At 48.3% G+C, this 25,282-nt stretch overlaps 1 protein-coding gene across 1 annotated transcript in view; it reads right to left on the bottom strand.

Annotated features, from left to right (window-relative positions):
* The window catches only part of LOC103585765 (inactive tyrosine-protein kinase 7), a 69,468-nt gene that overhangs the window by 31,133 nt on the left and 13,053 nt on the right, over window positions 1–25,282 (bottom strand). Inside the window, exons 2-7 of the mRNA XM_008566826.1 lie at window positions 3,356–3,643; window positions 2,782–2,884; window positions 2,179–2,369; window positions 1,935–2,085; window positions 852–982; window positions 223–489 (exon numbers count right to left, since the gene is read on the bottom strand). Coding sequence (XP_008565048.1) covers window positions 223–489; window positions 852–982; window positions 1,935–2,085; window positions 2,179–2,369; window positions 2,782–2,884; window positions 3,356–3,643 — 1,131 coding nt within the window. The remainder of the gene's footprint in view (window positions 1–222; window positions 490–851; window positions 983–1,934; window positions 2,086–2,178; window positions 2,370–2,781; window positions 2,885–3,355; window positions 3,644–25,282) is intronic.

The following is a 25,282-nucleotide window of genomic DNA, read 5'->3' on the forward strand; positions in this document are numbered from 1 at the left end:
ACCACTACTTCCTCTGGCGCACCCTCCCCAACCTCTGTGTCTGGCTCTCCACTGTCCACTCCAACTCCCAGCAGTCCATTGATTCCAGCCTGCAGCACCCAGAGCTGAGAAAGCCTCAGGTAAGCACCAGGGAAACCTCTGTCCATCACCCCTAGAGTCCAAGCTTCCATGGACCTGGACTCCTCTCCATCTGTCCTCAACCTTCAGGGCAAATGTGCTCACTGGCCACGGTGATGTTGATATCCTGTCGCCGCTGACCAGCCAGGTTGGCTGCATGGCAGGTATAGATGCCAGCATCACTCTCAGCAGTACTGGCAAACACCAACTCGTGGCCCTTCTGGTAAACCCTGCCATGGGCAGGTAGCCGGGCTCCCGCGTGTTCCCACCACACACTAGGCTCCGGCAGTCCCTTGGGGGGCAGGCAGGCCACACGCTCCTCACTGCCAGCTGTGAATACCTGTGGCTCAAGTGGCAGCATGTCTTCAATCTCTGCAAGGGTGTGAGTAGGAGGGGAACAACCCGATTACTGTGGGTTTCAGGGTACATGATGTTCTCCCATAGCAAGCCTAGGCCCTTTCTAGCTGCAACCCTCCTCTGTCCCTCTACATCTCCTCTTCCTACCCCCAGCATCCCCTCCCTCCCTCCGCCCTCCAAGCTGCTTTTTTTTTTGGTGGCTGGCTGGTACAGAGATTGAACCCTGGACCCTGCTGTTATCAGAACCATGCTCTAACCAGCTGAGCTAAACAGCCAGCCCCCAAGCTGCTTTCTGAGTGGAAAAAGGAACCTAAATCTCTATGTGCCAACAACATTAAAGGCAGCCCAACCTCAGCACTCCAGACCCAGGGACTCACCTGCCAGGTGAAGTGTGGCCTCCAGGACAACAGGTGGGCCCCTCTGCCCCTGGCCGATGCAGCGGTAAACCCCTGCATTGCGTGGCCGGACCTGGGTCAGCAGCAAGGATCCATTGGCAAACACCGTGGCTCTGCGGAGGTGTGGGGGACTGTAGAGGGGAAAGAGTGCTATTTGGAAGAAGAGGCCCACAGACCTCCTTATGGAAGGGAATGTGATGGAACCCCATCCTGCAAAGGTTGGAGATGCAGGAAGGAATGGGCCAGGAACAGGGCAGAGAGAAGGAAGCCAACACTCCACATCGGTGTGTGTACGCAGGCATTCATGCACGTGTGTGTCTGTGTGTGTTCCAATTACAAGAGGCATAGCTTTGGGGGCCACAAGGCAAACAGCAGTCCAAGTGAGAGAGAGGAGTAGTTAGCAGTGTGCAACTGTTGAGACAGAGAGACCACCTTCCTGCAGGGCCAGGCTGGTAAGGCACCCAGCTCCAGGGGTCAGAGCCCCCCAGCCACACCAGATGAACTACTGATGATGTCCTCAGGGCTGAAACCAGGTGGGAACTATGCCCCAAAGACCATAGTCACACCCGACACCGCAAACACGCTCTGTTCTCCCAGGGCCTGGGCAAGGACAGAAGTCCCTATAGAGGGGCTCGAACCTACCAGCACCTTCTGGAGGTGTTTGCTTCCTCCAAAAATGTGTCTGTGTGTGTGTAAGGTGTCTCTGCCATCCTGGACCTTGTTATCCAGACTGTGACCACCTAGGTCCCCTGTGTTCCTCCCATGTACTCACCCATCCTAGAAGATCCATGTGGGCGAGAGAGGAGGGTAGAGAGAAGTAAAGCCAACACTAGCTCATAGAGTGCCTTTGTGCAAACTGGAAAAAGATGCCCTTTCCTGAGACTTCCCTTTGTTGGACTCAATTGGTAACAGCAAACATTTTACTGCCATCTGCTGGACATTTGAAGTAAAACATGTACAAATCTATGATGTCTGTGATTTGAATCTCATCCCCTCTACAGAAGGTTTGTGTGCAGCGCACAACCTGTACCACAGTACTGGAAGGCTCCCAGCCAGACACCTTACCGACTGCGATTTGTGATGGGAGTCTCGTCCTCAAAGGCCCACTGCAGGCTCGGGGGTGGCTGGGCTGAGAACTGACAATGGAACATGGCCTCCTCGTTCCTTGCCACTACCATGTCTTGGGGCGCCAGCACCACTCTGGCAAAGCTTTCATCTGGGGCAGGGGAAGCACGGGGGAATGAGCAGGCAGGGTGGTGAGGCCCCTCCCACCCCCTCCTCCCCTCCTCCATCCCCACCCCAAGCATACCAGCAATGCTCAAGGTGAAGTTCTGGTTGCTGCAGGCCTGGCCAAAGGCATTGTGGGCACAGCAGGAGTAGAGACCACTATGCTCAGGACTGGCCGGCCAGAGCATCAGGTTCCGCTCCTTGCTGCTGACTGTGTGGTTGCTTTGACCATCAGAAAGAGGGGTCCCATCTCGGAACCACTGATAGGTGGGCCTGCAGAGCAGAGGGGGTCAGCAGTGTGGGGGGGTACTCAAGTGGCCAGTGGAAAAGATACAGTATCAGAGGGTCAGTTAGACCCCTCAGTTTACAAATGCAGAACTGAGGCCCGAGGGAGAGAGGTGACTTGCACAGGGACACACAACAATTAAGGGGCAAAATCAGGCTGAGCACAAGATCTCTCAGCTCCCAGAATCCAGGGATCACTCCACGCACAATGCTGGCCCTCCTCAAATTACCAGGGGTGGACATGGAGCAGCATTTGGGGAGAGGTGAAGAGCACTGTGGTGGGGGCAGGGAGTAGTTACAGAATGCAGCAACGTAGACCTGCATAGAGTCTGAGATTTGAGGAAACATCTCTACCTGTCTAGAATAATCCTCTCCATCCCCACCCTCCTTGGCTCCTTACCGAGGGTGCCCGTCAATGTGACAACGAAGTGTAACCTGGGTCTGTGGCTGGATCTCAGCTTCTGACGCTGGATGCTTCAGGACCACAGGACCTGCCTCAATCCCTGCAGTAGAGGCCATGGTGCAGTGAGGGGAAGAGCAGCACAAGGGCAAGAAGGCAGAGGGAAGGGAGAACAAGTGGGGAGCTATGGACCTTGAGGTTCTGAAGCCAGCAGACACAGGGAAGCCCTGTGAAGCTGAGGCCAGGGCTCCAAGCACCAGAGACTGAGTGCCCGCCCCTGAGTGCCCGCCCCGTCCCTGGCAGGCCAAGCCTGACACCTGGCCAATGGCCTCACCGCCTTCTCCAAAAGCATTCAGCAGGTAAAAGGGCCCAAGACTCGAAGGAGAAAGAAAAACTTTTGGAAAAAATGAAACTTTTAATTTTCTCTTATTCACACAGCAGAAAGAGCTGACCACAACTGCTTCTGACTGCCCCATGCAACTGGAAAGGAGAAGCTGAGGCAAAGGAGGGGTCCCCCAAGGCTCGAGAGTTGAGGGTCTGATAGGGGAACTAGGCACAGCTCCCTGGCTCTCACATTTGATGTTGAAGGAGGCATTGGCACTGTGGGCTTCCTCTCCAGTGATGTCATCCCGAGCCACACACTGGAAGGCGCCGGAGTCCTGCAGCCGGTCCACAGCTGCAAAGCTCAGGCTACTGTCCTGGGCAAAACGCCGCTCAGTGTCTTGGACAGGGGCCCCGTCCAGCAGCCAGTACACATGCACTGGGCCCGGGGCCTCAACCTCACAGCGGAGCAGCGCCCGGCGCCCCTGCAGTGCATCCTGGGAGGACGGCTCCTTGATGAAGACAATGGCTGCCTGGGCACCTGCAGATGGGGACACAAGGAGAGGCAGGGTCAGGAGGAGCTGCAGCCTCTGTCCTAGCACAGGCCACCCTATGCACAGGAGAAGGAAAGAGGTTGAGTACACAAGAGGCATCCAATATGTGCAGGTATAAAGCATCATGATAACACAACTGACAAGAGTCCACTAGGAACTTCTTTTCCCCCTCATTTTAAATGGGGATGATAATACCTCAAAGGGATCCCACAATTTTCTTTTCTCCCTTTTTCTTTTTCTTTTTTTTTGGCGACTGGCCAGTACAGGGATCCAAACCCTTGACCCTGCTGTTGTAACACCACACTCTAATCAACTTAGCTAACCGGTCAGCCCCCTCTGATGAACTTTTAAACTGTGCTGGATGCTCTGCAGGATACAAAGACATGGAACCCTCTCCTCAAAGGGCTCAAGTCTGGAGGGGCATACAGGACAATTCACAGGACATTGCTACAGTCATGTAAACACCAAATGAACAGTGTGGGCAGTCAGGGCCTCTACAGTGCAGAAGAGGAAGGGAGCCCAGAGGGCTGGGTGGAGGCTGGTGGCACAAGGAGGCTCCCTAGAGGAGAAGCCCTGGACCTACTGGAGCAGATAACAGGAGGTCTTGATACCAGACAGAGGGGCACTGGACATCAGCAGGCAACCCTCCCCACTATCTAGAATCAGGATGTTGAGCAAAGTTCATCACGACCCACAGAGCATGCGGGAAAGATGACTTGCACTCATACACCCACAGAGGGTGCTGGTGTCAGAGGTGGCCACAGGCTGGGAAGCTCTGAATACCACCCTCAGATGTTCTGCAGCCCAATGTTCCCCAAGGGCTTCTTCAAGAGAACTCACTCCATCACTGGAGAAGCCAATATTCTCTAGAAATCTGGGCTATTGCCAAGGACATGCCAGATCCACCCCAATGTCTTGCTCTCTATCCCTATGAACCCATCTGTGGCCAAGGCCAGCTTTTCTGTGCTACATTAAAAGGTGAGCCAGAAGTTCCAGGTTTTCACCAGACGCCAATGCCCCTCCTGCACTGCTATAGTTCAGCTCTGGCTGGGGCCAGGGGACACCCACGGACAAGGTAGACTCTGCAACCAAAGGTGGAACCACGGCCAGTGGGAACAAAGGGAAGAGTGAGAAGCCTATGCTGAGCAGCAGATGGGCTGGTGAGGTGGAGGGCAGGGCCAGGCAGGTGGGTGGCATGGTGACAGAGGCGCCAGAAGTAACACACCAGGCTTTGTTGCTGGCCCATGTGGGCGCCTTGCAGATGCCTGGAGCCATTGGACCTTGAACCCAGAAGAGGACACCCCTTGCTCTCTCCCCAGAAGAAGAAACAGGCCACCTAGGATTGCTCCACGAAGAAGCAGTCTCTGCCTTTGGCTGAAGTGGGCCAGGCGAGGGCAGGAAGGAAGAGACTAACGAGGTCCTCCCCAACCCCTCCAAAACCAGTAGAAACTGATCTTGGCCCAAAAAGTGCCCTTCTAATTCCCTGGAGGTGGGGTTTGGTTCTTTAGGGCATGAGAATCAGTCTCCTCATAAAGTCAGGGTCAAGACAAGTCCCGAATCCTCCAGGGCTGGGTCCAGATGAGGGGCTTCCCCTGGTGTTGGTCCACCTCCTGATATCCTCAGAGGTGCCAGCCCACATCTCCCCACACAAAACACAGTCATGGGCTGGAAGCAGCTCCGAGCACCCCCATTACTTCTCAGTGGGGCGCTGCTGGTTCTCTGGGTGGGACAATTCTCCATCATGCTTGGCTATCCCCCCTACCATGCAAGTTAAATGCAGGCACTGCCGGGCACCCCCAGTCACCCTGACAATCCAAACACACCCCTACACATTTCCAAATGCCCCGGGGGGTATTTGGTACATGGTACAAGGTAGTACAGATGGTTAAACCCAGGTCCGGACATAGAACTGCCCTCCAGGCACTGCCGGGCACCCCCAGTCACCCTGACAATCCAAACACACCCCTACACATTTCCAAATGCCCCAGGGGGTATTTGGTACATGGTACAAGGTAGTACAGATGGTTAAACCCAGGTCCGGACATAGAAAGGGATTTGCCCAGGATCAGACAGCTCCTTCGTGGCAGAGTCAGGCCATGAACCAAAGAAGCCAACTCCTAGCACCCTGCCCAGGGACTCAGAAACAACCCTGGAAGTATCTGATCCTACAACGGGGAGTCACATTCCCCATGGCCAGGTAGTGAGGTCGACACACCTCACAGACAATGCCAGGCACACAAAGGCACCCAGCGATCACTGGCTGAACTGGAGGAACCTCACAGGAAGTATGGGGCAAGAACTGGTGTCTAGAATCCTTCCTGACCACCTCTTGTGACACAGATGGGCAGACTCATCTGTCAAGGCCCCAGTGGGCCTCTGCAAATGTGATTTGCCAAAATCATGGAACCGTCAGGCCAGAACTCTGGAATGCTCTTCAAAGACCAAGAGAGATCCAAGTGTGGGTGAACCCCCACTTCCCTGCTCAGCTTCTGCAGACATGATGGGGAGCCAGGAGTCACCCACACAGAGAAGCAGTAAGCATTTGGAATCAAGCAGGTCGGGCTCAAATCTTGACTGTCACACTCAGTGTGTTGGACTCTGGGGGCAAGTAACATAGCCTGTCTGTGCCTCAGCTCCCTCCACCTCTCTCACAAGGTTGTCATGGGTTCACCTTCTATAAGTGACAGCTACCCTTAATATTCTCAAGATTGCCCTTCCTGCTCAAGGATTCAATTCTAAGAACATTAGGAAGCTCCTCCCTTGCCAAGGCCCAGGACAACTCACAGACCCTGGACAGGGAGGAGCCGCCACAGTAGAGAGGTCTGAAGGGAATAATTAGGTGATGAATGGGATGGAGAGAAAGGGGCCATGGGGTTGTGGGAACTGCAGACCACCTGCCACAGAAACACCAACTGGGGGAAGAGACAGCATGACTCAGAGGAACCCCAGCTCAGCCCCAGCATCCCCTCCTGGGGCTGGGCAACTCTGTAGCTGTGGTGAGAGATGCTGCATTCCCAGACTGCCACTCAGAGACCCTGCCCCCCCCAGGACAGAGCCTGGGAAACATCAAAGCCAGCCTCACGGGGGCCTCTGTCCTGACGTCAGCTCACAGAAGGTACTCGTTAGTTCTTGGCTGCAGCAGACTTTTGCTGTTTCAAAAGGCAAGGAGAGCACCCACCAGGCCTTCTCCAAGCTCCCAGACCCTGCTTGGAACACCTTCGCCACTTGGCACCTTAGCTCAGAAGACAGTCTGCAGCGTGCCCAGCCTACCATCTGCACAGCTTGCAGGAGAAGGTCTGTTGTATTGTTTTGGGGGAATCAGCAGGAAACCCAGAAGCAGACCAAGGAGCCCCTGACAGAAACATCAGACTCCAGGAAAGAAGGGGCTGTGATGTGAGGGACCCTTCAGAAGCTTCACTGACACCAACGAGATAGAGGACAGCAGTGTCAGAGAAGAAGGTAAGCTTGTGGGGACTGAGAGAGTGCCTGCTTCAAGGTGGTACAGTCACCAGCACATTCCTGTCTTCCCCCTGACTTGAGGATGCCCCCAGACTGCAGTCTCGGAAAGGTCTCTGGTGGCACAGTGGTCCTGGGCTTCCCAAAGCTGCCACGTCTCTCCCCATCCAGCCACACCATGTGTTACTCCACCTCCCACTCGCCCTCATGGAGATGCATGGTGACGTGCCCCTCGAGGCAGCATGCTCAGTGTGGCAGCTCTGCACCCTTCTCCTTGCTGTAAAATGGGCACACCAGGCTTGCACCCAGGCTGTGTGAAGGCTAAATGGGCTCACATACACAAAGCCACCCACAGCACAGGGCACAAAGAGGGTGTTGCTTCCCAGGCAGCAGCCAGCCCCGCTGGGCACAGTGGACCCAGGCAGCCCCTCTGCCCACACCAGGCACCCACCCCAGCAAAGCTGGAGCTGTGAATCCCTGGTAAGAACATTTCCAAGCCCTTTCCCTGGCTCCACAACTGCCATCCATATGCAGACACTCACTCTGCCTGCACCTTGGGCCAGCCCAGAGAAAGGCTGTGCGCAGCCCAACCCCCATGCTCACCCACCCCCACCCAACCCACGTCTGGTCCGCTGCCCACTATTCTTGTTGCTCTCTGGGCTCCAGGCCCAACCGACCCATGTGTGTATACGTATGCATGTGCACACACACACACATGTAAACGCAATCGTTATGGAGAGCAGAGAGCAGCAGAAAGTTTTTCCTAAGCCTTCCCGCTATAAATAGTTTTGGCTACTTCAGTCCAGGTATCCATCTGGGCCACTCAACTACTCATCTCTTAGGGCTACTTCTCCTGGTCTAGGAAAAACACCTATAGAACCTACCAAACATGGTCAATTGATTCAATCAACCTCCTTTCCCTCTTATCAAAGAGAATTCCATCCTCCAGACAGATTCCTCAGGATCAGGCTGAGACACCCAGACCTTGGTTGAGCAAAGAACTTTATGCTGCCAGCCCAAAAGTCCTCTAGGAGTGTGCTCCAAAAAGGCACAGGCATTTTGCATGGTGATTGTGTGAGTGCTTGTGTGACCTCTCCCACACCAAAGTCAACCAGCCACACATAAAGAGCTGACTCCTCCACACCAGGACCACACTGAAGACTCAGTCCCTCCCTGGCTCCAGTGCCCGGGTCTCACGGGAGGACATCCTGAATCCCAGGTGGCCCCTAGAGCCTAGGCCAAGGTAACTCCTGAAGAAGAGGTCTGCCAATGTCCTATGTCCAGTCTCATGCAACAGCACCAGGCACAGGCCAAGAGAAGCAGCCCTCAACCTGGGAAGCACAAGTGCTCCCCGTGAGACAGCAGCCCCCAGGCTCCCTGACACACCAGAGGACAATCTTCCTCACAGGTCTCCACCACCTGCAAACTCTTCAGGCACCAAGGGAGAGGCCCCAGGGGCTAGGGTGCCTCTCCAGCCACTGAACCACCTGATCTAATCCTCCTCCCCAAGGAGCCAGCACACTGGACCACAGGCCTTTGGCCTATGAAGATTTAATTGGCAGACTTTCAACAGTACTTGAACCACTCTAAAGGTCCATGGCCCATAAACATTTATAATTTTTTGAGGAACAAATGTCAATCACTGCAGGAATAAGTCAGTAAGTACTTCAATAAACAGTAAGCCCAGTCATCTCCCAGTTCACCAAGGTTGGCAGAAACACAAAATGCTGCAGGGGTATTTGTGAATCTGGGGATCTGGAATGTCCCTCTCGACTCCCAGCAGCATACTATCTGTGGTTTTAGTACCAGCAACCCAGACTGTTTGATGATGAGCCCAGAACACAGGGTTTAGAGATTGCTGGAGATGGATCCCAGCTGACTCTGAGACCCAGCCGCAGAGCACAACATTCCATCCCCTTATCTTCCAGGGTCTACAAGAGGCCTCAGGTTCACTGACAGAAGCCTGCAGCCCTCCAAAATCCATCCCAGCCCTTGCTTTGAGCAGGGCAGAAGGCAGTAGAGCCAGGAGCCCTGCTGAGTTTTCCTGTCCTGAGATTTAACTGTCAATATCTGGAGAGGTTCCCACACTCGGATTAGAGAAACAGAACAAGATCACCAGGGACTGGGGCAGGAACAACTTAGCAGGTCAGCTCTTCCACCTTAAGGAAACCACAGTTTAGCCCTGCCCATCCCATTCCTGGAGGCTCTGGAGGGGGAAGATCAGCCTCTCATGGTAGGATTAAGGCCTGTGTTCAGCATCAGGTGGCATCCAAACCCAGAGGTACAAAAACACTAGCAGGAGACATGGCTTAAGGTGCTCCCCACCCAGAGGCCAAACCATCAGTCTCTGGGACCCACCTGTCTTTGACTGGGGCTAGTAGCATCCTGCTCAGTACATGCCTCTTGCCCTTAGTGACTCTTAAATGGATGTGGTGTCTCCAAGGAAGCAGTGATGAATTAAAAACCCAGCTAGAGTGAGGTGGTAGGATCAGGTGGAAGGAACATGTGGTAGGGACACTTGGGTTCTAGTCCAGATACAGCCACCACATAGGGTGGCCCTTACCAGTCACCACCCCTCCCAGGCAGTTTTATTTTCTGCAAAATTAGAGCAATGAGAGCATGCAACTGGACAGTCACCAACACCTAACACTGGATTAGCAGCAATGAACCTGGGGGGGGCGGGGCAGTTACAGACACAAAGGGCCTACTTCCCAGAGTCTCTCCCCACCCCCAGCCTCCAGCTGCACAGCCAGCCCCCAGAGCCCACAAATGCAGGGCCAGGCCCATGAGGGTTTAAGAGTGATTCTATACATGGCAGGTGTATGTGTCTGAGGCAGCTGGGGCTGCACATAGGGGTCCAGCATTATTCTGCTGAGCTCCTCCAGTCCTCAGTTCGGCACAGGCAGCCTGCCAGGAGACCCACCTCTGCCACATGCTTGCACTGACTTTCCACCTCGATGCTCCTGCCTGCTGTAACTGAGGGCTTCATCCCCCAAGCTAGACTGCAAGCTGGAGGGTTGGGGAACACGGGGACACTTGAGCCCAGGATGGTACTTCTGAGCTCCTCATGGTGCCTGGGCCACATGGTAAATACCCCTTGAGCATCTGTGGGGGGATGATGTCACTCAAGTGTTCGTCTGACCTTAAATCTTGTCCTACATCTACCTTTATCTTAGCTTGGCCAACTTAATTTTTCTCTCTGGCCTCAGTTTTCTCACCTGGAAGGTGGCAGCCTTAAAACTAATTCTGGCCAGCCAAAATTAGCTCCGTTGGTTAGAGTGTGGTGTTATAACACCAAGGTCAAGAGTTCGGATCCCTGTATAGGCCGGCTGCCAAAACAAACAAACAAACCAATTTTAGTGATTCTTTTCAGCCTACAGGCCCCTGTGATATTCAAATGAAATACACATTAGGTAAAGACACACACACACAAGTCTGCCTATTTTTCAGGGAAGATAAAAAAAAAAAAAACCCAGAAGTTCTAAGGAAATGTGAACCCCAAACCCTGTATTAAAATGCCCTTGGATTGAAGAGATCCCTTCCAAAGGTGAATGTGAGGGGGGCCAGGAACAGAACTGCCAGGGAGAACCACGAATTCTCTGTACCCTCCCTGCCAGGGAACAAATCCATTTCTGGCCCCCAAAAGAGAGACAGTAGCCAGCTGTCTTCTGAAGATGCCAGTGAGAAGCCTGTGGAAATAACAGACATCCCAGGAAAAGCGACAGTGCACTGAGAGATGGGGAAAAGAGCCCCAAGCTGAGCCCCAGAAAGACCCCAGGGTGCTCAGCCAGTGCTCTCAGGGACCCAGAGGAAACAGAGTTCAGCCCTTCATCATCCAGAAGAGAGGAAAGGGACTCCTCACGGAGGGGACGCTCCCAGGTCCCTGACTCCCAAGTGCGGTAGGGAGGTGCTCTGGGATGTACAGTGTCCTTCAGAGTCTGAAGAACAGCGCCAGAGTGGAGCCTGGGAGTTGGCTTCCCATGGTCTTTCCTGCAAGGCAGGGGACAACCTAAATGACAGGCCAGGGACCACTACCTTGCAACTGGTTGGGCCAACTCATAGTTTGATGATTAATTTTCAAGACAGGCTCAGAAAACTCTGGTAGACCCCATTTTATGAGCTCTTTTGCCCATCTCTGCCCCACTCCTGGAGACTAATAATCCAGGCAGATAAGCACAGTTGCAGCCCTAACCAGACTGGCTACAGCAGTTCACCCCAAAGTCCCTGTGGTGGGCAGGACATGACTTCCTGCCCTTCCTGCCTGCACCCCAACACTGCTGAACCCTTGGGGTAGGGAGTGAGTGGGAGTGACCTCCACTCCATTCAACAAGCAGATTCCTCCCTGGCTTCTGCAGAAGTTAAAATATCCCTTAGACCTGCTCTGTCCAAAATGGTAGCCACTAGCTACATGAGGCTATTTAAATTTAACCTAATTAAAAGGAAATAAAATTGAAAATTCACTTCCTCAGTCTCACTAGCCACATTTCAAGTGCTCAGGAGCTACACATGGCTGGTGGCCACTGTACTTGAACAGCACAGAGTGAGACCAGTGCCATCCTCGAAAAAGCTCCCAGGCGGCACTGCCTTAGCCCCTCTGACTATTTGCTTCTGGCCAAGCCCTGTGCGCAGACACATTATTTAATCCAAAGAACCCTCAACACCAATCAGCCTCATTTTACCCACAAGGAAACTGGAGTCGAGGACATCCTGGTAGATGGCAGAGGCAGGAACTGCCCCTGGATCTGTCTGGCCCCCGAGTCTGGTTCTTTCGTGATGCCGTGCTAGAACCCACATTCCCCCCACAACCATTCCACTGTGTTTGATGTAGAGCCTTTGTTTTGTCTGTGCTCATGTAAAATGTGATTGCTGTTTCACATACAAATCCCTGTTTTACAGGGATTTGTAACTTATGTAACTGGTTTTGCTTTATATCTCACCCTGCTTCGTACTTCTGTACATTTAGCTCTGTGTTTTGAGGATCCTTCCCCGTGGCCTCCTCCTATATCCTGCTGTTCTCCCCAGTAGATAAAAGTACTGTTGAGTTTGACAGGGGGGAGAAGCAAATAAATTCTTTTTTTAAACAAATAAGTGGCTGAATAGATCCGCTCATAGTTGGAAAATCAATCTTTACATCTACACCCTCCTCTTTGCATCCTGCCTGGGCCCCCAGCATCCTGCCTGGGCCCCCATCATTGCGCCTATCCCCCACAAACCATCCTCCCTGTCTGCTTCCCCCGCTCATCAGGGGAGCCTGGTCTCACACACACACACATACACACACACACACACACACACACACGTATGCATGCACACGTGCGCGCACACACACACATGCATGCACACGTGCACGCACACACACACACACCAGCCTCTCCTGTATCTCTTCCTCCTCCCCCAAGCCCAAAAAGTCACACACACGTATGCATGCACACGTGCGCGCACACACACACACACCAGCCTCTCCTGTATCTCTTCCTCCTCCCCCAAGCCCAAAAAGTCATAGAGAGGCTGGACCTCAGCTGGTTTCAAAGGGATAAAAGCGTCAGTCTCATACTTTTATATTTAGAAGTGCTATGCAAACCACTTCCCGGAGCAGACAAGAGTGGGGAATGTGAGGAAATCACTTTGCTATGTCGTGATGTGGAAAGCATAAGCTGCTCAGGGCCTGCGGCAGCGGGCTGCATTTGCCATACACCCGGAACACACAGCAATGTTTAACACATGTGCAGGAGGTGGACACACCCCTTGCCAGCCTGGCTGTCCCCCTCCCAGGCAGGGCCCAGGAGACAGAGCCACATACCATCCCTCAAAGGCCCCTTGCCCCAGCCTTCCTTCCCGGCACAGCAGAGTGTCTCCACCTGTCTGTCCAACAGCTGCTTCTGGAAACCAACTCTTCTCCCCAGGGAGGGGTCTTAGAAAGGGCTACTCCATCCAGGTCTATAAGGCCAGACTTTAGGCTCAACCTGGGATACAAAGTGAAGAATACAGACTGCGGGAGGAGACCGGAGGGTGCTTGGAAGAGCCACTGGCTTAAAGAGGCAAGGGTGCCCTCCTGGAGCCAGGATCACAGGGGAGAGCTGTGGGGAGCAGGGTTTGGCACAGTGCCCACCGCCTTTCTGAAGACAGATCTGCTCTGGCCACAAAGATCAAAAGCTGTCCTCTCAGCCACCTCTGTGGCTGGGGAAATGTGGGCTGTAGTAACGTACAGGAGAGGAGGGGAAAGATATCTTGTAGTGGTTATCAACTGTCACCATGATCGCTGCCCAAGTATTACTCAACAGTGGGGTCTGGCACTACAACAGTGTTGTCAGGTGAGCCCTGGGGTGGGGGGTCAGTGGCCTGGTTTAGGTGGACAGAGGAAGAAATGGAAGGCAGGCCAGCTGCTCAATTAGAGTCAAACCATCAGATTTTCCCTGATACTTCCTGGACTCCTTATAAACCTCATTTTACTGTTTAAAATATAAACTTTCTAATAAGGCAAAACTAATTTAATTCATTTTTTAAATCTCTTAACTGCATCACTAATGATTTGTTCTTTTATTTTTCAGGAAAATAACCAAAAAAGAGTCATACTTTTTAAAAGAATCAGCTGTTTAGAAATAGCATTCAGGCTAAAGATAGCAAAATAAGTATTTCAATCTTCAAATCAATAACAACAGATGAAAAAAATACAAACTGGTGAATAAAGGACAGAAACAACTCCTTAATAAGTTATTTTTAAAAGCACCAAAAACTTGCAACTCATTACCAGATGCTTAAAGCCTAGGTTTCCCCTTCTTTAGGGGAAAACATTATAAAACATAAAGCACACACTAAAAGCTGAAGAAGAAAGAGCTCTAAGAGTGGCTGATGCAATAACTGAATTGAATAGCCAAAAAAATGACAAAGGCCTAAAGTTTATTTCATGCCTACTTTGTCCATCTTTCAGTCAGGGTTTGGAAGGCACCAAGATCTGGCTTCACTTAAGTCTGGAACTGGCTGTCCCTCCATTCCAGGAGGTGCCTCTTACAGACCTCTGAAGTCATGCAGACAGAGAGACAGAGACAGACAGAGGGAAACAGGGAGGTGAGCAAAGGGGGCTGGGGAGAGACTGACAGAGAGACTGACTGACAGACTAGGAATAAAGAAAGAGAGAGACAAAGTGAGACCCAGACCCTGACAAAGGGAGAAGATGAGAAATCAAGAGGCAGAGAGCTATGACAGAGACAAACTGAATGACAGAGATCGAACAATACAATCAGAGAGAGATACATAAAAAGGGACAAGAAAGACAAAGACATCCAGCACACACATGTGTACACACACACACAAATGCACATAAGGCTCCCACGCCTGTAGAGCAGGCTGCAGCCCCACATTTACCCCAGCTGTCCCTGGCAGGTCTCTCCTGTATCTCTAGCGGGGGGACGCTCCCCACACCCTCCCCAGTTGCCGCAGGGACTCTGGACTCAGACAGTCCCTGGCCACAGGCTACAGGGCTACCCAGGGTAACACTAGACATGAAAAGTTATGGCTTATCTGTAGGTAGGTGACGGGAGGGAGTGAGAGGAGAGGGGAGGGGGCTCTTTATACATACCAGATTCAGACCATTTATAATGGAGAGCCCTCAGATTAGAGGCTCCTGGTAAATAATTCACAAAGAAGACTAGAGTACCTTCCCTGGACTCATTCATTATTCACCAAGATAAATGTACCATATTGTTATACTTCCTGACATCTAAAAATGGTCTAAGCCATTAGGCCAGGAGCAGGACAACAGTGGAGCAATTTCCACCCAACTTCTCCAGAACCCCCGACCTAGCAGTCCAAGGGCAAAGCACTCAGCTTCCAGAAAGGGCCAGGCTGGGGCTCAGACTGAGAGATCCCAAGGCAGGCCCACACCTAGTCCTCAAGAGCCTAGTGCCAGAAGTACACAACTGTGACCAAAAAAGTCCTAAGGAAAACCCCTGTGTTCACCAGACCCCACAGATTTTGGCCCTCTCAAAGGGAAAAGGAGACCACCTTGTTTGTGTCTGTCTAAGGGCAATACTGTTTCCAAAAGGTTCAAAGAGTTTGACTTTGATGCCAAATGAGTGCCAGCTACCAAATGCAGAAAAATCTGCATCCTGGACCTGGCTCTGAGCAAATCATCCTGTTCTTTAGCCCTCAGTTTTCCCATATGTAAACACCTGCTGCCATCCTGCAGGGCCTCTCCAAGGATGAAATGCCTCTGAGAAGTTTAAAGAGCTACACAACTTTAAGGCCTGCCTTACAAGCCTTACAGTGTACAGGCAGGATGGAGATGGGATCAAGAGCTCAGACACTGGGGTCAGACCACCTGCATTCAAATTCTACTCTCTCACCAACAGCATGACCTTGGGCAAGTGGTTTATCCTTTCAGTGCCTCCATTTTTGTATCTACAAAATGGTGCTAATGACATTATCAGCCTCTTAGGCTTGTTATGAAAAGTAAATTCACATGTTAACACAGGTAGCATGTTTGGAACAGTGCCAGGCACATAGTAAGTACTATGTGAGTTTGGGCTTGTAGCCATTATTTGTCATTATTATGTTCGGGCTTTTTTTTTTTAGAAACCGTATCCCATCACAACCCTCTCTTACACAGTATAGGCCTTTGTTGGCATTCCTCTTATGCAGATCATTTGAAGCTGCAAAGTGCCCTGTTTGATCTCCCTCACACAGTCTCTGCCATCTGGGTGTAGTGGCTCTCTCTGAACAGACCCTGAGTGGGTGTAGTGGCTCTCTCTGCCCCTCCACTGCCCAGAAGAGCCTTGGAGCTGCCTGGTCACTAGATATAGGTACATGGGGCTCCACAGTACAAGAAGTGCTACACAGTGATGGTGAAGCTCCCAGGGGTAGCTGCTGATTGGTGGGAAATTTGCATTATGTCTGCCCTGCATGCCTACGAGCAATGCCCCACTTATGTTCCTAATAGGGGTACAGATTAGCAGTTGCTCATAGTTTCATTCACTCCCCACAGAAGCTGTTCAAAACAGAAGCACCTTCAATATGAACAAGAATAAGAGCGAACCTGTCAGGGTGAAAATGGATCCAGATCGTCTTGGTACGAAGCAGGTCTCCGGCCTCAAGCAATACAAATTACAGTTGGGTGAACAGAACACAGTAATGTTCATGCAGAAATGAGTGCCTGAAGAAAACTACTAGACCAGCTTTCTGATCCTGTAAGGCCCCATCAAGGGAGGCCTGGAAAACTCTATGCTTTATAAAGGAAAACACCTCACTACGTAAAGTAGAAGTTGTAAACAACTCTCAATGGCAAATGACAAATTAGGAAAATTATTTTCAGCAAGTGACAGAAGAGGAATCTATAAAGTTACAAGCCAATCATAAAAATTGCTAAAACTCGGGCCGGCCCGTGGCTCACTCGGTAGAGTGCAGTGCTGATAACACCAAGGCCACGGGTTCGGATCTCTTTAAAAAAAAAAAAAAAATTGCTAAAACTCGGGCCGGCCCGTGGCTCACTCGGTAGAGTGCAGTGCTGATAACACCAAGGCCACGGGTTCGGATCTCTTTTAAAAAAAAAAAAAATTGCTAAAACTCTTATAGAAACACGATCAAAATATAAGTTTCAAATATAAACTATGAAGGAAGGTTTATCTTTATAGAAGTTTCCAGCTAATAAATAGAATATTACCATTTTACAACCCCTAATGAAATTATGTATCTAGCAATGATTATTGATGGCTGCTAATTCCAGAGAGACAACCAGATGTTATGTCTAAGGAATGTACACATGAAAAAAAAAAAAAAAAAATCAAATCTGAATCTGATAAAGCCCCTAGGTCTAACTTTTCTTATGAAAAAGTTTAAGAAGCTTTCTAGAACAAGTTTGGAAAATAAGGAATGAGTAAGTTAACAATGTGCCACCAACTGAAATAACTGGGAACACACATTTGCTGTATCTTCTATTGCACCCATAAATGGCTATTAAAACCTAATACTGCTTTTTAATGTTTCATGTGCTCATCTTCCCCACTAAATTCTAAGCTCCTTGAGGACAACAGCTGATAGATGGCTTGCCCATGGGAGGTGCTCAGGAAGAATCAACTGATTTTTGCTGGTTTTACTGAGCCAGATAATTTGACCACGTTATCCTTATATGATGTGGAACCAGCGGACAGTCAAAGCCCAATATGGGATCCTGGTAGGCAATTACATTAATTATCACTATTAATTCAACAAACATTTATTTATAGCCTACCATGTGCCAAGTACTCCATGAGACACTGGGCAGAAGGGCCTTTAAGTATCTCAGTTTAGTGGGGGAGTCAGACAAGTAAACATATAATTATAAAAATAGTTAACACTTAACCAACCACTTACAATGTGCCAGGCACTGTTCCCAGCACTTTAACCATATTAATTTGTTAATGCTTACACCCACCCATTGAGATGGGTACTACAATCTCCACTGTTTAGATGAGGAAACTGAAGCACAGAGAGGTAAAGCAGCTTGCTCAAGGCCATACAGCTGTATGTGACAAATGCAGGAGAGAATCTCGGGTCATCTGGCTCCAGAGGAACACCTATCATAATTGCGAGGCTTGATTGTACTATCACACAGCTTGATGGGTGGGTGCAAAGGGTGTAGAGAAGCTTCTAAGTCAGGGGAGAACAAGTCAAGGAAGAATCCTGGAAGAAGGGTCTTCGACACAAAGTTTTATGAAGGAACAGGGTTTGGCAAATAGAGCAAGTGAGAAGCACAAAGACAAAGCATGGTCAGAGAACGCCGTGGAATTCAGGATGGTCAGAGTTTAAAGGAGATGAGAGGGAAGTCCAGCAAGAGGCTGCTAGAGCACTGGCTTGGGGCAGGGAGGCAAAGGAGGTGAAATACAAATTGACGCCACCCAGGTTGGCCCCCAATAAAAAGTCAATACCCCTGTGAGTCCTTGTGTCCAAGGAGGTGTTGCTAGGTTGGAAAATGGACTGAAGAAGCTCTTTGTCATGGAGAGAGTAGCAGGCTCAGTCCCAGAAGGCCTGGTTACGGGACGGTGCCACACTTGCTCTATTGGTTTCCTAGGACGGTTGTATCAAATTTCCACAACTGGGTGGCTCAAAACAACAGAAATGTATTCTCTCACAGTTCTGGGAGCCAGAAGTGTGAAATCAAGGTGTTGGCGAGGTTGGTTCCTTCCAGAGGCTCTGAAGGGGTCTGTGCCATGCCTCCCTCCCAGCTCTTGGTGGCTGCCAGCAATCCTCAGAGTTCCCTGGCTTGTAGCTGCATTGCTCCAATTTCTGCCTCCGTGGTCACATCGCAATCTCTCCTCTGCGTGTCTTTGTGTCTTTTCTCCTCTTTGTACTGGGCACCACCAATCATATAGGATTAGTCACCCACCCTAATGACTTCATTTTAACTTGTTTACATCTGCAAAGATGCTAATCTCAAATAAAGTCACATTACAGGTACTGGGGCTTAGGACTTCAACATATCTCTTGGGGGCACACAATTTAACCCATAATACCTGCTATTCTAGCAACTTGCTTTTCTTGCTGTATCTGCTATTCTGGCAACTTGCTTATCTTTTCGTGTCCATAATGGTTCTAGCTCATTCACTTCAACCACTGTATATTATTTCAATGCATCAATTACCCATAATGTATGCCTATATCCCAGTAATGAACATTCAGATGGTTTTCAGTTATTGCCATGACAAAGAATGACCTTCCAACTGACCTTCTCTGTACAAGCACCTCGGCACACTGGTAATGAAAATGTTTCTGTAGGATGACTTCCAAAGAGAATGGGAACAAAGAGAATACAATTTCAAATTTGGGGGCTGGGGGTAGCTCTCAGAACCAACAGAGATTCAGAGAGTTCCCAATTTCAAATGTTTGATAAATGACAAACTGCTCTTCAAAAAATGCTTCTTTACCAACACTGATGGTAAAAATCACAAATTTGCCAATCTGAGATCCAAAATAATACTTTTGTTTTAATTTGTATTTCCTTTGAGACATTTAGCTTGTTCTTACTTCACAAGATAAAGCAATCTTTTGTGTTTACTAGTTAGCTAAATTTCTTTTTTTTTTTTTTTTCCTTTTTGTCTTTTTTTGTGACCGGCAACAGGATCACAACCCTCGGTGTCGCGCCCGCACCACGCTCAACCAGTGAGCGGACCGGTCTCTATATGGGATCCAAACCCTCGGCGGGAGCGCCGCCGCACTCCCAAGTACCGCACTCTACCAAGTGCGCCACTGGGCCGGCCCTAGTTAGCTAAATTTCTTATTGTCCATTTTCTGTTCAACTTTGTTGCCTATTTTTTTCTTGTTTATTTTTTACTGTTACCTTTTTTATTAATGTTATCAATAAGTAATATAAAATCTTTTCTACATCATGTTATACTCTCCCACCCCTCCGAGAATGGTCATTAAATTACTGAATGCCTACTGTGTGCCAGGCATTGTTCTAAGTGCTGAGAACACAGTAGTGAACAAGACGAGATGGTGAAGGTTCCTGTTCTCAGTCATTATTATTATTTTTTTTTCCTTTTTGTCTTTTTTCGTGACCGGTAACGAGATCGCAACCCTCAGTGTCGCGCCCGTACCACGACTGGCAACGGGATCGCAACCCTCGGTGTCGCGCCCGCACCGCGCTCAACCAGCGAGCGGACCAGTCTCTATATGGGATCCAAACCCTTGGCGGGAGCGCCACCACACTCCCAAGCCCCGCACTCTACCGAGTGCGCCACCGGGCCAGCCCTCAGTCATTATTTAACTTCTCTGTACACGATTGGGGCTGTGAGCAGAGAAGACACACACTCTCTTTCCTCTGTTCTTCACAGCATAATCACCAACACCAAGACTGACTTCTGTGACCAAATGTGTGGCAATTTCTCCCCAATGGCAAGCAAGCCAGCAATTCTTCAGTGGACACCAGCAGGGTGTCCTCCAATTCAATTCCAACCCTATCCACCTGGAAATAGCATCAGATCCCCCAGGGTGAGGGCTCAGTCCCCAAGACTGCCCCCCACTTCAGATGCCAGTTGCAAGTCCAGGCCTCTGGAACTTCTGACCAACCAGCTGTAAATCGGGGTTCCCACAACTCCCTCCTTTGGTTTGATTAGTTTGCTTGAGTGGCTCACAGAACTCTGGTAAACACATACTTACGTTTACTGTTTTATTATAAAAGGATATTACAAAGGATACAGACGAAGAGATGCATAGGGTGAGGTGTGGGGGAAGGCGTGCAGATTCCATGCCCTACCCGGTTGCACCACCCTCCAGAAACCTCCATGTGTTCAGCTGTCTGTCCAAACCCTGTCTGTCTGCTTGTTTGCTTTTCTCCCTCTCTCACTCCAACCCTGCCCCCCCACAATTGGTTTCAAAGTCAGAAGGGAGAAGGGTGATATTTACTGACTCCCTCAACATACAAGTATAGTTTCCATTCCACTGGTTTATGCCTGAGTATTTCAGGGTGGTTTTGGGGGGGGGGGTTAATTGATTTTGTGAATGGATACGTGTTTCCATTGTATTTTCTAAATGCTTAGTTGCTGATCAGTAACAAACCTTCATGGCTTTCTGTAGGTTTTATATTTGGCCAAATGACTAAACTCTTATTGATTGCTGTGATTTTTCAGCTGATAGTTGGTTTTCCCATGTAAAAAACAGTAACATCAACAAAGAACATTAACTTTATTGTAACTTTTATTCTTTTTCTTATAGTATTATTTTAGCTTGAATTTCCAGGATAACGTTAAGTAGTGACTTTATTATTTTAATGTAGTGACTTTTTTTTTATTCTCATACCTTGATGTCCTTATGACTTCTTTATTTTAATGAGAACTGAATTATAGTTTCATTTTTAAGTATAACATTGGCTACAGTTTGAGATTTAAAAAAAAAAAAAAAAAATCAGGGATGAGTCCAGCCCATGGCTCACTAGGGAGAGTGCGGTGCTGATAACACCAAGGCCACGGGTTCGGATCCCTATATAGGGATGGCTGGTTAGCTCACTTGGGAGACCGTGGTGCTGACAACATCAAGTCAAGGGTTAAGATCCTCTTACCGGTCGGTCATCTTTAAAAAAAAAAAAAAAAAAAAATCAGGGATGGATGTTAATTCGTATCTAGTGTCATTTTTGCTCTATTGAAAGAATTGTTGACTCTTCTGACTTCTTATTTTCATGAATTATATGCAATTAAACCATCCACGCATTTTTTGAACTACATCCCTTACTTGTTTATGGTAAGTGATCCTTTAACGTAGTGTTAGATTTAGTGTGCCACTATTTTACATTAGACTTTTACATCAATATCTCTAAGTAGTGTGGTTTTCTTTTCTGCACTGTCAATCAGCATTCAGGAGCAAGAGTGTATCAACCTTGTTACACACACAGGATGCCGTCCATCTGTTCCTTGGCTCTGTGACAGTAGATTAAGCATTATGAGCCCTATTTCTTCAACATTTAAAAAAATTTCCCCACAAAATCAATTGATACAACAATTTGGGGATTTAATTTTTTTTTTCTTTTTACTATCTTTCAATTGTTTTTCTTAGCTACTGGTCTAATACTTCGGCAGTATATATACATATTTCTGGTCTATTCAGTCATTTTAATGGTTCTTGAATAAATTTCAGTCACCCTAGCATAGATTTCTTAGCACAGCATTGAAAATGATAACCTTTGATAAATATTAAAATCTTTCCCCATCGCAATGATCACAACCTTATTAGTATACATTTTCTTAAATGGTAGCCCTCCACACTGAATGGTAAGCTCCCTGGAGACAGAGACCTTATAAACAGTTGTGAAGCTATGAATGAGGTTAAAGCCTCTTTTTCTCCCCTTTTTTGTTTTGCCTATTCATCTTTTCTTTCTCTTGATTGGATTTGCTATTTCTTTTTTTTTTTTTAAGCACCGGATCCTAAATGACTTGCCAATTCTATATTTTTCCATTTCAAATTTATTAATTTCAAAGTACTATTCAGAAGGAAATTAATAACCTTAAATTATTTCCTAAATAATGAGAATGAAGTAAAAAATAATAATTTATCAGCCTAAAGTTAGAAAAAAACCAATAAAACAAACTGACCATTTTTGGTTTGTCTCACATAAAGAGCATGAGACTTTCTTAATCAAAATTTTGTCTCAGAGACTTATTCCACTGAAATTTATCATAACTGACCTATATCTCTTTGCTTTCATCTGTTTTATGTTTTAATACTACAATGCTGCTTCCTTTGTTGTACAAGGATAGTTCAAAAAGTTCATGGAAAAACAATTAAATGAATCTTTCCGTGTACTTTTTGAAGTAACCTCATATGTATTGTATTTCATTTACTTTCTTCACCTCTTATGATCTGCAAGGCATATTTCTTGCTTTTTAATTCTACTAGTATACTTTTTATTTACTACTCTCAAAAATCTTGAATCTGTTTCTCTAATTATCACACTTTTCCATCTCTTTCATCTCACTGTACCTTCTCCTCTGGATTCTGGGAGCTCCTCGACCCGCATGTCGCTGATTAGATTAACTGTAGTGCTGATTCTGCCCTTTAAAGACTGTACTGGAAACTTAATTCTGCTATTGCTTTGTTTTGTATCCTTATAGTTGTTCATTATCTCATCCAGTCCCTTTTCATTTCTTCATCCTTCTCAGTCAGCTTCCCTTTTAGACCTCTCATCTGATTTTTTTTACCTTGGGTTTCATAAAGTACATGTCTTCTTAACATTTTTAAGGCAAAAAAAAAAAAAAGATGCTTCCTTTAAAAATTCACTTTTTTTTAAAGGCCAATCAAGTGAAGCAGTAGGAGTAGAGAAGAAACAAAGAAATCTGTAACTGGTTGTGATCAATTAGTTGTAAACACCACTGCACGCGGACTAGCCAAAATATTCACTTTTTTCCAGCAGTATTCCAAGGGAGAAATGACAAGACCTGAACTAAACCCAGGACAATGGGACTGAAGAGGACCTAGTCGGATCTGAGAGCAATTAAGGGGATAGTAATAAATGGAGAGGAGGAATAAACAAATCCAGACAGCTAGCAGTGCCTTAAGGGCTCCCAAGTTTATGTCACTGAGGAGTTATGGTGGCCCATGGCAAGGGTCTCTGAAGCTCACCTTACACAATGGCAACACTTACAATACCCCCTCACAAGCTTTACCCCACCAGGGCCTCACCGTATGAGGTGGATATTATTTCCATATTACAGATGAGGAAATGGGGAGTTCAGAAAAGTTAAACTGCTACCATGATTCAAACGTGGTCTTCAGAATCCAAGAACTTCTTGAGCAACCACTGAGCATCTGGGGTAGGTTTAGGATTTGTGCGAAACAAAGGACAAGACTCTGACCCACTCTATTAAGCTTACCATCAAGTTGGGAGCAACAAAAAGAACACATTTGATAGAATGCAAAATAACAAGGAGCAGGTAATTCAGTGCTAAATGGTGTAGAAAAGAGAACAGATAGATCAGGGAATAAGATCTGTGCTGGGCACTGGGCTATCACACTGCCAATTACCTGGAACGCCTCTGGTTTATGCTGGTTGTCTTGGCATAATTATTAATAATGGAGATGGGAATGTCTGGATGATAAACTGTCTGGTCACCCTAGCAATGCCCGGCATTTGAACCATGCTTACCAGTCTTCACACATAACCCATGTGATTTTCACAGGCCCACTGTACAGTGCTGATTCAGAAACTGTTTCGGTCACAGACTGAAAATAAAATCTCTCTCCACAAAAATGATATAAATACAAACTTTTGTACACAATTTTGATATATTCATATCCTTTGACAAAGCAACTCTACTTGCAGGGATTTCTCCTACAGATATAGAAGTATAAGGGCAAAAACAGGTGACAAGGACATTTGTGGTAGTATTTTTTTTCCTACTACTTTATGTATTTGTTTTATTTACTTATTTATTTATTTATTTATTTATTATTTTATTTTGTCAATATACAATGTGGTTGATTATTGTGGCCCATTACTGAAACCTCCCGTGGTAGTATTGTATAAAATAGGAAACACTCAGAAACAACCTAAAGTCCACCAGTAGGGAATGGGCAAAATAAACCTGGGAAGGGGAATGGGGTGGGGGAATGGAGATAGCACTTGCTTTAGGCTTAGCTCCTTAGATGTAGGGGCCTTCCTACCGCCCCCCCTTGTGCCCCCAACTCAACAAGGTCCCAGGGGAAGACGAAACACAAGCAAGCGCACAGGAGGAGGCTAAATAATGAATTGTTAAGTGTGTGTTTTCTTTGGCCAGGGCAGTCTGGCCAAGCTCTGGGGGCTGCCGGGCAAACATTTTTCATATTTTAGTAGCTGGCCTATGCCCAAGGCAGTCAGAAGTTAAGTAAGCTTTGAATGAGCTGCGCCCTTCCCATCCTCTCCCTGGCCCCCAAGAATTCTTAATGAGGTTCTAAGGCAGCCACCTCCGGGCCTCCAGCAAAGCCGTCGTGTTGCCTTAAATATCACTCACCCTTCACTACTTTTAATGAATGCAAATGATTCAGCAACAAAACACTTAGCCTGGAGTGAAATCCGTCTTTGTGTGGCTGGTTTCACCAGCTTACAGCCCAACTCAGGCACAGCCCTACCAGGCGGGCGGGCAGACAGGCAAGCAGCCCAGCAGAACCCCAGCTGCCCAGGCTAGCCCAGGCAGACCCCTGCACATCCAGGGCGGTGGGAACAGAATGCAGGGAGTGTGCAGCACAAGGGAAGACCACCCACCCACCCACCCCACTCCTCACTGTCCCTCACTCCTCACACCAACCCAGTGACCAAGTACAGACCCTCATATATTGACTCCGGCTCCAGGGCAGAGGAAAGCGTGAGCAGGGGAAAAAACAAAAGGTATTTCTTTGATCTCATGAAAGGGGCTGGTCCTAGGTACCTCAAAGGCCTGTCTGGTCACCACACATCCTGTACTCGAGGACATCTCACTGGAGACACCCCATCCCCACCTCCACTTCACCTGCTGCCAGGTACCTGAGAAACCAAGAATCAGAAGAGCTCATTTTTGACCCTCGTCCTCCTCTATCAGCTTCACATGAGCACAAAAAACAGAGTCGGTGTAAATAACCCAGTTTATACCCTGTTTTCTAGTTCTTCTCTTTTGGCAGCAGAAACTGAAAGCAATTTGTCAGTACTCTAAGAGCAACTTTTAACTGTGATTTCCAACCTGGGGCTCAGGGGGTCTGTT

This window comes from Galeopterus variegatus, unplaced genomic scaffold, assembly GCF_000696425.1.
Source record: "Galeopterus variegatus unplaced genomic scaffold, G_variegatus-3.0.2 Scaffold269, whole genome shotgun sequence".
NCBI classification, from domain to species: domain Eukaryota; kingdom Metazoa; phylum Chordata; class Mammalia; order Dermoptera; family Cynocephalidae; genus Galeopterus; species Galeopterus variegatus.